The following is a 12020-nucleotide window of genomic DNA, read 5'->3' as shown; positions in this document are numbered from 1 at the left end:
ACATCTATGGTGCAATTATTGAGCAACACTGTGAATTTTTAACCTTTTGAATTTGATATAATAATAGCAAAATTCATAATACATATAATACAGTCAAATACATCATATAGATAAGTATTTTTTAGCAATTTATTTGAATATATTAATTCAAATGAATCTTTTGTAAATCATTCTGAAAATCATTCCAGATTACTCTAGCTGGATTTTAGTTGCTGTTGTTGTTATTTATTCATTAAGCTTCTCAGCTGCTTAACATGATGAGGGTTATTTTTAATCATTCATAATTTATTATAGTATATGTACTATAACTTTATACTATTCTCATTAGGCATTTGAGATTGTAGCATAATATTAAGTATTGATTCCAATCAAAAAATGAGGTCTACATCAAACACTGACAGACATAAATACATAAAAAAACAAATGCACAATTTAAATATATGTTGTGTCTGAATATGCCAGCTTTTTATAAGCCTATTAAAGTAGCTTTTGTTGAATTGATTTATAGTGAAACCTTTGTGCTTAATTAACTCAAAGCAATTATATTCACCTTCTGTTTACTTTTTGCTAGATTATTTAGTATTTATCTGAGATAACCCATTTATTGGGACCATAGAAGAATGCAAAAAAATCTGTAGAGAACATACAGTACTCAAAATGATGAAGCTGCCGGACTTCCTTGCCAAGTTAGAATGTCTGTGAGGTTACCTTAAAATAATCCTGCACATGTTAAACTATTTGTTCTGTTGTTGTAATGATGAAGAATTTGGGAATTAACCAAATATAAGAAGCCTAGGGGGTCTGATAATTCCCACAAGATGTCAGTGTTGTATTAAATTATCCATAATGTCATAGATGTAACATTACTAAAATTCCACATTATTTTAAAAAGCAAAGTGGAGTATAATAATTTGCATATGACACTGTTCAGAGGTTCAGATTGGGGGATTTGCATTAAACCTCATACAAGTGAATCTTGCCAATAGTTGTGGACATTACATTTATATATATAAAGTGTATGTAACATTTAACTGGATAATATAAAGTTTGATGACCCATTATATATATATATATATATATATATATATATATATATATATATATATATATATATATATATATATATGTATATATACATATATATATATATGTATATATACATATATATATGTATATATACATATATATATATGTATATATATATATATATATATATATATATATATATATATATATATAAATTGGTAGTCAACATAATAAGTATAGTAGTCACAAAATCATGCTAAAATTACATTATGGGTCATTTTTTCCATGTTATATATTAGATGTGCTCGTACTATGTTGTAAAACTTGTTGCAGTATCGAAGTAAAAAGTGAAGGGGACCGATATTCACACTCATTGGCTGCTCGGACTGTCACTCATTACTGCTCGCTGATTGGTCGCTTTGGTTGTCACTCATCGCTGTTTACATCAAGCGTCGGGTGGAATTTCCCGTGTTACGGCATAGCAGCAACCACTTCCGCAGTAGATGTCTGAGCACAGAGACAAGAGGCCGCTGCTAGCGGAAAGCCATTGTGTCAAAAAGGACGCCGCTTTTCTTGTTACTTTGTCAGGTATCTCCACGCTTTCTGCCTTACAGGACGCTTCGGTAAAAGTGTCTATGTTAGGCGCTTAAAAGGGAACGCGCTGCTTCCTGTCTCCCATTGTTATCTAGTTTTGGCTAGCCGACAGCTAACGAGGTGTTGCTAGTCATTTGCATGACAACAGCGAAAACTAATATTAGCCTGCTTTTACTAATCAAGGTAGCGATCATTTGGATAGTTTGTGTCCAGAATTTGAGAGATTTATATTGTATATTTTGGTGGGTTTTTTGGGGGGTTCAAAATCATTTGACATGATTGCTGTAGTTATGATCCCTCTTTGTGTTGGAAAAAAATGTTTTCATTGTGTGAATGCAAATGTATGTTTGTAATCCTCTAGTTGCAGAATTTTTTTCTTCTGTTTAAGCCCATAGCTTTATTTAGAACGCCCTATTTCATTGATGAAAATGTCTTTCTTTAACTCATTGGCTGCCCTTAAGGAAGGGCAGGAAAGACCAGGTTATGACTCGGAAATTTAGCTGAATGAAGCGAGTTAAATCCCCTATTTTTAGTTCAGTTGATGATAATAAATCACCAATCATGTGGTTTTATCACTCTGCTGTGAATTTGAATTAGTTTGTTATTAGATGTCCAATTCATTTTTACCTGGGAAGGCTGACAGGTATGAGCGTTCATTCATTTGGATGTCTTTCTCCATCAATAACATCCCGTCAGTAAATTAACAGACCTGACAACCATACTAGAATAAAATGAGTCTAATTCAGGCCAAATGAATAGAGATCTTTGTCCCACTTTACTATGTTTGCTCTCTAATCAGCATTGCTTTGCTCAAATCATTAATACTAAGTTCATTTTTTTTAGCTCTTCAGTTCTGAGGACCATGCTTAACGAGTGAGCAAAACAATGGAAGGAAAAGGCCCATATCGCATCTACGATCCGGGTGGGAGTGATGTCAAGACCAGGGATGAGGCGGTTGGAGGGAGCAGCTATCGACAGCTCCTGGAGGAAAACAGTATGCTGAGGGAGAGGATGAAAGGTCTTAAGAGCCTTGGTAAGCCCAAAATAGTACATCCAAACCTGATAGTTTATGTGGTTAGCAATCCGTTTAAATATGTTAGAATTATTGCTATAGCCAAATAAAACAAATAGGAGAGTGACAGACATGCACCGTCAAAGAAAAATGTAGTATATCCTGAACGTGGGTAAGATTTACTATCCATCCCGTGTCTATGACTCATTGAAGGAGTGTTACTTGTTCTTCAAAACATCATTTTGCATTCTTGGTGTGGCAACTAAGCCTGGGTAAAGTTGAACACCCTCGTCTTTGCAGGCAATTTGCTCGAGGAGTCTCAGTTAGAAGCGTCCAGGCTTCGTCAGCGAGTGGAGGAACTCGTGCGGGACAACGAGGCGCTCAAGTCCTCCAGCTTTGCGGCCAGTCTGTGCGCGGGCGGCGGTCACGGTCAGACCGAAACGCAGAGTAAGTTTCAATTTGTTAATGTTTTGGATGTTTGTGAAATGAGGGGAGGGGAGTGGAGTGGTGTCAACTGTGGCTTACTGTTTCACTTGAAGGTAAACCTTGTTTGCATTCCACGGCTGAGCCAAAAGAAGCGGATGCAAGCTGTTTAGCGAGGGCCATTCAGCCTAACAGACTTAATGTGAGTGTGAAGTTTGCCAAGATTACAACATTTCAAATAAGCGGAACTTTTATTGAGGGGCTCCTCCGTGTTTGCTGTTATTACCTAACTCGTAGGCTTTTTACAGGACGCCTTATTAGAGTTCGTCAATATGGACAGAAGGACGTCGGATGCCTTGACCGTACGTAGCCGTCTTATTTTGACGCAGACTTTTGCTTTCCGTTTTGGAAATAAAGCAGTAATAGTTGCCGAGGTTTTGCTGAGCTATCTAAATTGCATGCGTGTGTACACACCCATTTTCCCAAGAATTGAAATCTATCCTGGTGAACTAACAGCTGATTCAATACTGGTAGTTTTAGCCTGAGTCAACTAGGGGAAAGTCCAGGATTATTACTAACTGGAATCACATGATTGAGTCACATGCTGCATCCTATGGGACATAGTAATTTCATGCCTTGGTAGATATGACATAAATGGTATGATATTCAGAATTTTACACTAGCGCCTGTGACCTGTGTATTTCTGCTTGTTTTGGTACAGTAACCTTCTGTAATATCATTCCATTGACTTAAATTTGTTAGTCTTTTAAAATCATCAGAGGAGCTCAACTGGTTTGACTTGTAAAAAGTAGTAACTGTATGACTCCTTTTGTGTGGTTCCTTTTTGAAATGTACGTTATAGATACGGATTTACCTCGTGAGGAAATATTGACTAGTGAGCATGTGGGTGGGTGTATCTTCAGGCCCGGTCGGCTGTTGGAGTAATCCCCCTCCTGCCACAGGAGAATGTCGAGCTGGCAAGCCAGCTGAAGAAATTGGAGAGCTCCTTTAGTTTATTCGCGGAAGAGTCCAACCCTAACCAGCTGTTAGCTCACCTTGGTCGAATGGCTGTGGAGTTTCACCATCTTTCTTCTAAGGTGCAAAAGAATGAACAGAGGACGTCACTTCTGCAGGTAAATGAAAGGACAAAATGACTCATCTATTTTTATTTTTCAGGTTTTTTTCTGTTTGTATTTTTCATTTTTTACTTAGAGTTTTTTTATTGACAATTTTAATGCTTGATGGGGAACATCACACATGCTTTGGATGATTTTTATATTTTTTATTTTTATTTTGAAAAACTCATGTCCTGGTAACTTTTTAAAAAAAATTTATTTCATAGAATTTCAACAAATGCCATAAAAAGGGTTCAAGTTTAGGCAAAAATCCATATCTGAAAGTGTTATTTTTATTGTAAACTATTGACTGGTTCTAAAATAGATAACCTGGACGACAGCTGATGTTATAATGGCAAATTTCTTATTTCTTAAGTCGTATAGAAAAAAGAAAAATACGAGGTGTTGCCTGTTTTCAAAGGGTGTGGAGTAAAAACCAAACATCCAATTTAAAAAAAAAAAATGAGATGCAACGCCCGACAGAGGCTATTTTAAAGGTTTTTCTTTTTTTTTTTTAAATTGTGGTGAGCCTTTGTTATGCTGGAATGTTTTAACCAGGCTTACAGTTCTTAGTTTAATTTTGTCATTTGGTATTTAGCAATTTTGAACACGTATTGTAAATAATTTGTATTTGACACCACTTATTTTAACATGGCAACCAAGTCAATAAATCAAGCAGTGAATGGAAAAAAATATCTAAATTGTCATACTCGTATTAGTGGTTTTTTTCGTTTTGTTATTGCACAATGACATTTTCTATTGCTAGTTATGGTAAATGCGATTTAGAGGGGGAAAACTGAGTTTTGACATCAGATAAAAAAGCAAGTGCGTCTACATAATAGGCTCGCTCAGTGGTATTTCTTAATTTTGTTCATACAGACTTTCACTTCAAATGGAGCTAAGTGGAGTAGCATCTATTGACAATGTATTTAACCTACTTTTTCTTCGCAGAATCTGTGTGAGCAGCTCAGACAGGAGAACAATGAGCTTCGGAAAAAAATGGAAGAGGATCATCATATCAGGAATCGAGATTTAGAACAGCTGAGGTAATTAAAAAAAAAGTCAATCTGGCTGCACTTTTTGTTGATTTTACTGGTTGTAATTTTCTAACCAATATGTTTGAGCTATCTTTAATTTTAAATGGTAGTAGAAAGTACCAATTTGAAATTAAAAGGAAAACTTCAGCATGTCAAAAAACAACAAAGTACTCTTTATTTTTTCAGATCTTGTTTCAATTCATTTTGACTGGAAGTCTATATGAATTGGACGTCTAGCCAATATCTCAGTTTTTGCAACACTTCTGCTTTTCTTGTGCTTTGGGAAACTTTTGCACTTAACCTAACCCCAAACCTTGAACTATGATCAAACAAACGTGCTTTTTTGATTTAGAAAATTAAATGTACTGTTTTATCAGTGCTGAAATTCTAGTAGAAAACTATAGCATCACTGTGTTCTTGTTCATTGTAGGATTTTCCCAGACCTCTGGAATTGCTCTTTCTTGCCTGTTTTTCAGGTTTGTGTTTTACTTTGCTATTTTCAGGCAGGAAAATCAGAAACTCAAGGAGCTTGTGACGGGAGGAGGAGCAGCAGCAGTGGCATCAACAGCAGCAGCAGCAGCAGCATCTTCATCGTCGTCATCTACGGTGGCGTCGGACACTGAAGCTTCCGATACCAAAGAGGAGCCAATTAAAGAAGAATGTGACGTGGTGAGATCCAAGACGGAAGCCTCCACCCCTCAGAAGGTAAATCAAATGGAATGATGGCGGCGCTGTAATGCGTGAGGAAGAAAATCCACTATTGAATCAAAACCAAAAATAAAAAGGCTGTGGGATGTGCATCTGTTTAACATATTTTCCGCTCTATGAGTTACACTTATTTGTCTGAGCCCCCACTTATTCTCAGTTGCGATTTATATCATGGTAAAATATGAACCTTTAAAAAATGTCAAATGTTATTCACCACTGCTGGAGAATAACATTAGCACAATTTTCTAAACTCACAGATTCATTTGTTCCACTTGGTGTGAAACATGTCGGATTTTTCTGTGCGCCCCCAGAGTGGAAAAGCTGCTGAGAAAAGCCCAAGTAAACCTTGTGATGTTGAGGTTTATGAAAAGAAGATCAAGCTCCTAGAGAAACAAAGAAAAGATGTGGGTCTCTTCCTCTTTTGTCATTTTAGTTCTACTATTTAGTAGTGGGCTTTTTTTTTGCGGGGTATGCATTTTACTATTTACTCATTTGGTTTTGTGTCATGTGTCCCACAGGTACTGGAGGTGAATAAGCAGTGGGACGTTCAGTGGAATTCAATGAAGTCACAGTTTGAACAGAAGGTACAGTAATGACTAAGGCCATCACCCTCATTGTGAGTCACAGGAAAGATTTGCTCTCTAGTATATCACGTTTCAGTTCTACTACACACACACATACCTGTCAACCTCTGCCGATAAGTGCCCTTATAAATGATTATGATTCCCCTTACAAACCCCAAAAAGACCTTACAAACACCGTACGACTCGTACGGTGTTTGTAAGGTCTTTTTGGGGTTTGTAAGGGGAATCATAATCATTTATAAGGGCACTTATCGGCAGAGGTTGACAGGTATGCACACATCAATTGTAACATTCGCAAATTTTGCTGGGGTCAAAATGGTTTTGTAGCTTCACCCAGAGTAGAACACAACACATTGCATAACATGACTAAAATAGTGTGAATGCGTGAGAATAGTCCTGTTAACTAGAGTGATGCTTGTGTGTGACGTTTTAGTTTCCCCCTAATTGATGTAATCTAAATGGACCGGTTGTTATTGAAATACAATAAAAAGGATGTAGCTTTTAAATGACAGTATCGCAGCTGTCTGGTGTACGCTTGAGTGGAAAAGATATGCTCTTGCAATAGCCTAGCTATCTGTGCAGACTTACCACATATGCTGTCAGTGAGAATTCCCCCTAACCACTCTTGTATCTACTGACCTCCTGTTGTGGTGCAATCAAGGGGGGTGGGGGGGACATACATAGACCGATAGACGCATGTAGTCACATGCTGTATATCTCAAAACGAACTTGACGCTTCTTCGTGATGGGTACACCATGCTGCCTTCCATAAAACCACCAAAGTCGATCCATATCCATCTGCGTCATTAGGTTGGTTGACTGCTCCCCTCGACACGTTTGGTATTGTAATTTCATTTAAATAACAAATTTGCCCGACTACCATGTGTATATATATCTCTTGGATTTTAATTCTGATTACTTGGTAAAAGAAGATATTAAGAAAAAGAAAAGGAAATACGTGGATAAAAATAATGTAAATATTGTATTTTTTAGTTTTGATTTTTTTCAAACAAAACAAAAATGTAGAAGTAAATGATCAGATTTTCCTGGTCCACAGATCACTCTTCATAATCAAAATTAAATATTTCCAAACACCTGCTTTTGCTTTGGAAAATAATGAGTAATATGATAGTAACGTATACAATTCCTCTATCAGCCGTTTAGGTGACTGGCTCCAAAAACAATTGACTAGTCGCTCATCAAAATCATTTGTGGAAGCCCTACTTGACATTATATAGTTATCAATCCCCTCCCAGTAAATGTTTTTTAATTGGACTAAACAGATCACGGACCTCAGACAGAGGCTCGCCGATTCCCAGAAAACCGTGGCTGACCTGGAAGCCGAGCGAGAGCAGAGGCAGCGCGACTACGACAAGAAACTGCTGCTAGCAAAGTCCAAAATTGAAAATGTGCAGGTAAAACATAAAGTCAAAGAAAAATTCCGATGAAGGAAAAACATTATAATAATTTTTTTAATGGTCTGGCTGTGTTTTAGGGTGAAAAGGAGTGTCTCAACACGGAAGCAACCGAGTTGAAGCAGAAAGTCCACTACCTGCAGGACCAACTTTTACCCCTTAGCAAACAGCGAGAATACCAGGAAAAAGAAATCCAACGACTCAACAGGGTTTGTTATGGGGCATCTAAAGCTGTAAAACTTTTCATCCGACAACATTCTTTTTTTTAAAGAAGACTTTGTATGTTTGTAGGCTTTAGAAGAAGCCTTAAATTTGCACGCGCCTTCATCTTCCCAGCCGCCGCCTGGCCAAGATGTTGCCAATAACTTTAAAAAGCAGGAACTGCTCACCCAAATTGCTGTTCTAAAAGAACAGGTTGGACAAAACATGCTTTTAAACGTGGAATGTTCATGTTCATCTCCTCATTTGTTGTTGTTGGTCGTTTGTTTCTGGGAATCAGGTAAAAATCTTTGAAGAAGACTTCCGGAAAGAACGCAGTGACAGGGAGCGAATGAACGAGGAAAAAGAAGACCTGAGGCGGCAGGTGGAGCGACTGCAGATTCAAATTACTAACTTGACCAATCAGGTGATGGAGTTTTCTCGTGTTTTCTAGTGATTCTTAGCGTACATTCTTAAAATCTTTTTTTTTTTATTGAGAATTTCTCTCAATTATTTAGACCACATGTGTCAAAGTGGCGGCCCGGGGGCCAAATCTGGCCCGCCGCATCATTTTGTGTGGCCCGGGAAAGTAAATCATGAGTGCCGCCTTTCTGTTTTAGGATCAAATTAAAATGAAGAATATAGATGTATATTAAATGTCCTGATTTTTTTTTAAATCATTTTTTTCTGTTTTTAGTTCAAAAATCATTTTGTAAAATGTAAAAATAAATAAAAAAAGCTAAAATAAACATTGTTTTAGATATATAAAAAACTGAATATTCAGGGATTTTAATCCAGTTCTTTTAATCCATTTATTAAAAAAAATCTAAATAATATATCTAAAATGGTCCGGCCCACGTGAAATCAAGTTGACGTTAAAGCGGCCCGCGAACCAACCCGAGTCTGACACCCCTGATTTAGACCCAATAAAACGCTATTCACTAGCATAACACTGACACAACATATTGTGGCATTTAAATGCACTGCAATGATAAATTGACTTTTTTAATTATTATTTTTTTTAGAAAATTGTCATTTGATCGCCAAGTAGCTCTAATAATCACTCCTATTTTTTCAAAAGAACTTAATAGTCGCCTCATCTCTGAAGACAATTTTTTTTTCCATCTTCTGCCGACCCACAGCTGCATCAGGCACAGAACGAGTGTCAGCGTGAACACACCGAGAGATGCAAGCTAGAAAGACTGCAGATGCAGCACCACAAGCAGGTAACGTCTGGGATTGTGTGTGAGAAATTGTGCACGAGTCCTGAATGAAAGACCGGCTTTGATAGATGACAATTTAACCCCCACGCCCCCCCAAACATTTACCTGCATGATTTCATGGTAACCCTTACCAAATTGCGCCCTCTTGTGACCAGTGGACGTCACACTCAAATGTGCTGCCTGACTCCAATAGACGTTTGTCAGCGCATCCGGGGTTCCGATTTGGGCCACTCTCTAACCAGGCCGCCTCTATTTTGGCTCAGTTTAGCGTCCGTGCACCAATTGGGGATCACATGTGTACTTGTGATCCCTCATAGGGGCAGCAGCAGAAAAGACGTACCTCAGACCCCACGTCAGGCTCAGTGAACGGCCCGCTGAGCCCCCCCTACTGTGGTCCCTTTGTGCAGGTGGGACCGCCGGGCCTTGAGGGCTGGCCCGTAAACTTCCATCCCCGGATGCCCAATGCAGCAGGCGCAGCGGCTCCACCCCCCGTACGAGACTTCCAGCCTGTTAACCTGGTAAGGGTCCTCAAAGGCCCCTACGTCAGTCTCACTGACAGAATCAGGCTCTCTTTTCTACCGCTTTGCGCCTTTTCTGATGGGAGGAACACGTGAATGATGTCGTTAAGTTCCGTTTAATTAACACTTAGTGTTGAGACTCTTATGGACTTAGTTGAAATATGCAAACATTTCCAACTCCAGACTTGGTTTGAATTTTTTGTTGTTCTGTGTATGGTTTGAATGAGGACACTTTTTTTTTCTCTCTCCTCAGGGTTTTCAGTGGCAGTCTTCATCATTTCTACAACCCAGAACAGCCAGAGCGGTGGGCGAGAGTTCACGACCGGCTCCTGATAATGCAGGTAAGCTGTGGTGGCATTACAATGAAGTTTCCCTTGTCAACGTAACATTCTCTGGGCATTTAGTCAACCAGAAGAGTAGTGCTGTACAATTATGGGTGTTTTATGTAAATGGAAAGTTAACATTAACTTGATCAAATCAGTTCCTAAACTTGAGGAAAGACCTTTTACCTTTTAAGTTGCATGAACTTGATATGTTAAGTTGCGAGAACTTTATGTTCATGAATATGTATAGTTTCATTAATATGTACTGTCCCTTTATATAAAAAAAAAAACCCTCAAACATTGCATAGCTTCATATTTCCCTGACGTTGGCAAGTTAAGTTTTATTAAAAAAAATCAAATGATGAAAATGTTTCAATTTAACACAATTAAATAGCATTAGTATAGCTTTAGCACCAGTAGCGATGCTTTAATTTTTTTTTTTCCTACGGCGCCTCATGATGGTATATTTTTGGGTAAAAAAAGCAATGTGAGGCAAATTTATGTTTTTTTTTGTGTATATTTGTAGACCAGTCCACAGCAGCGGCAGCAGCGGGTGGAGGGGGTGCGACAGTAGCCGGAGGAGGAGCAACAGGGGGTGGTGGTGTTGGTGGTTTTGGAAAAAGGGAGCGACAGAATATAGATCCTGGAAAGCACTAAAGTTCCACCGCTTAATGGAAATTGGGTTGTAGCATGAAATCAGTTTTGTTTTGAAAAGGTGTGATCTATCATTTTCCTACTGAACTGTAGATATCCTATTGTAATGTTGTTTATACTTGCGTTTTATAAGGCTATTTGTGGAAGAATTGTCACTTCTGAATATAACTATTTCAATTTTTTTTTTTTCATGAAATAAAGTCTTTTGTTAATAGGTTGGACTACTTGACAACCCCCCCAAACCCCTAGAAAATCTGAACTTTTGCGTTCCAATCTGCAACAACTTGATTTAGCAACTTTGGTAGGGTTACAGTAAGCCATTCCCATTCCAACAATGGACGTAGGTAAATTCAGCCAGTGAATTTACAAAGTTAATGTTAATTGATTTCAGAAGACTTCAGAGTACGTTGATGTGATAGAAATGTCCCATGTGTAACTGGTCAAAACATTGTTGTTGCATACAAACATTTAGGGTGGGCGGGTGCAGGGGGATTTTTGACGTATCATACCAAAAACATATTTGTGATTGCTAATTTATTTATAACCTGCTGTTTTGATAGTTGCATTGCCTAAGTGTGGATCATTGTCTTTTAGTAATGCTGCTCAATGTTGTTAGTGTATTCTCAAGATATTGTAGCTATTGACATTCGTTTGTGTCGGACATCGTAAGCAACAACATAGGCAAGATTTTTCTTTTTCACCATGATAATGGACCTAATCTCATTAAACGCAGTACTTCAATGACTTTCTTTGATCACCAATGTCACTATGCCTTTTTATCATGCACATTTTAAGCCCGGAGCAGTACGGTAAACAGTTCCGCTATCTTTTTACAGCTGTTATTTTACTCCGGGCAACAGTCGTCAGGGCTGAGATGTCTTGTTTAATCTTTGACACCTGCCTCGTCGATCGACTAAGCCGTGACGCTTTGTGGTAGTCAGACGAAAGGGCTTCAAAATTTGCAGAATCAGATTATTTTTTAATGAAGCATCATATTACTGAGAACTGAATCTGATAGGTGGGATGAGAAGGGAAACGTACACTTTTGAAACGTTATTCTTTTGATTACTGGCGGTTGTATTTCTTGGTTTGCAGGCCTTTTTCTGTTTTGCTGTAGGCAAAAGCACATGTGAGATCTTTTGTATTGACTGGCTTAATAAATCTATTCTAAATGTTTATCTTGTGTGCTT

The 12020-nt window shown here is 38.0% G+C and overlaps 1 protein-coding gene across 6 annotated transcripts; it reads left to right on the top strand.

The window, feature by feature from the left end:
• Positions 1–1482: 1482 nt before the first annotated feature.
• On the top strand, positions 1483–12006 carry tnip1 (TNFAIP3 interacting protein 1). 6 transcript variants are annotated; one of them, XM_077608944.1, is made up of 18 exons: positions 1483–1614; positions 2464–2638; positions 2933–3079; positions 3172–3257; positions 3364–3417; positions 3979–4188; positions 5122–5216; positions 5711–5912; positions 6227–6319; positions 6434–6499; positions 7783–7914; positions 7995–8123; positions 8206–8328; positions 8414–8539; positions 9255–9338; positions 9653–9853; positions 10107–10194; positions 10703–12006. In XM_077608944.1, the coding sequence occupies exons 2-18, from the start codon at positions 2506–2508 to the stop codon at positions 10831–10833; spliced, it is 2100 nt and encodes a 699-aa protein (XP_077465070.1). In that variant the 5' UTR covers positions 1483–1614; positions 2464–2505; the 3' UTR covers positions 10834–12006. The 6 variants fall into 6 exon arrangements, with proteins under 6 accessions (XP_077465070.1, XP_077465071.1, XP_077465072.1 ...); XM_077608945.1 differs by having other exon boundaries at positions 2464–2653; positions 4018–4188; XM_077608946.1 differs by having other exon boundaries at positions 2464–2653; positions 9743–9853.
• Positions 12007–12020: the final 14 nt, after the last annotated feature.

The sequence above is a fragment of the Stigmatopora argus genome, chromosome 9 (genome assembly GCF_051989625.1).
Source record: "Stigmatopora argus isolate UIUO_Sarg chromosome 9, RoL_Sarg_1.0, whole genome shotgun sequence".
Taxonomy (NCBI): Eukaryota; Metazoa; Chordata; class Actinopteri; order Syngnathiformes; family Syngnathidae; genus Stigmatopora; species Stigmatopora argus.
This window is presented reverse-complemented; position numbering and strand designations above follow the sequence as displayed.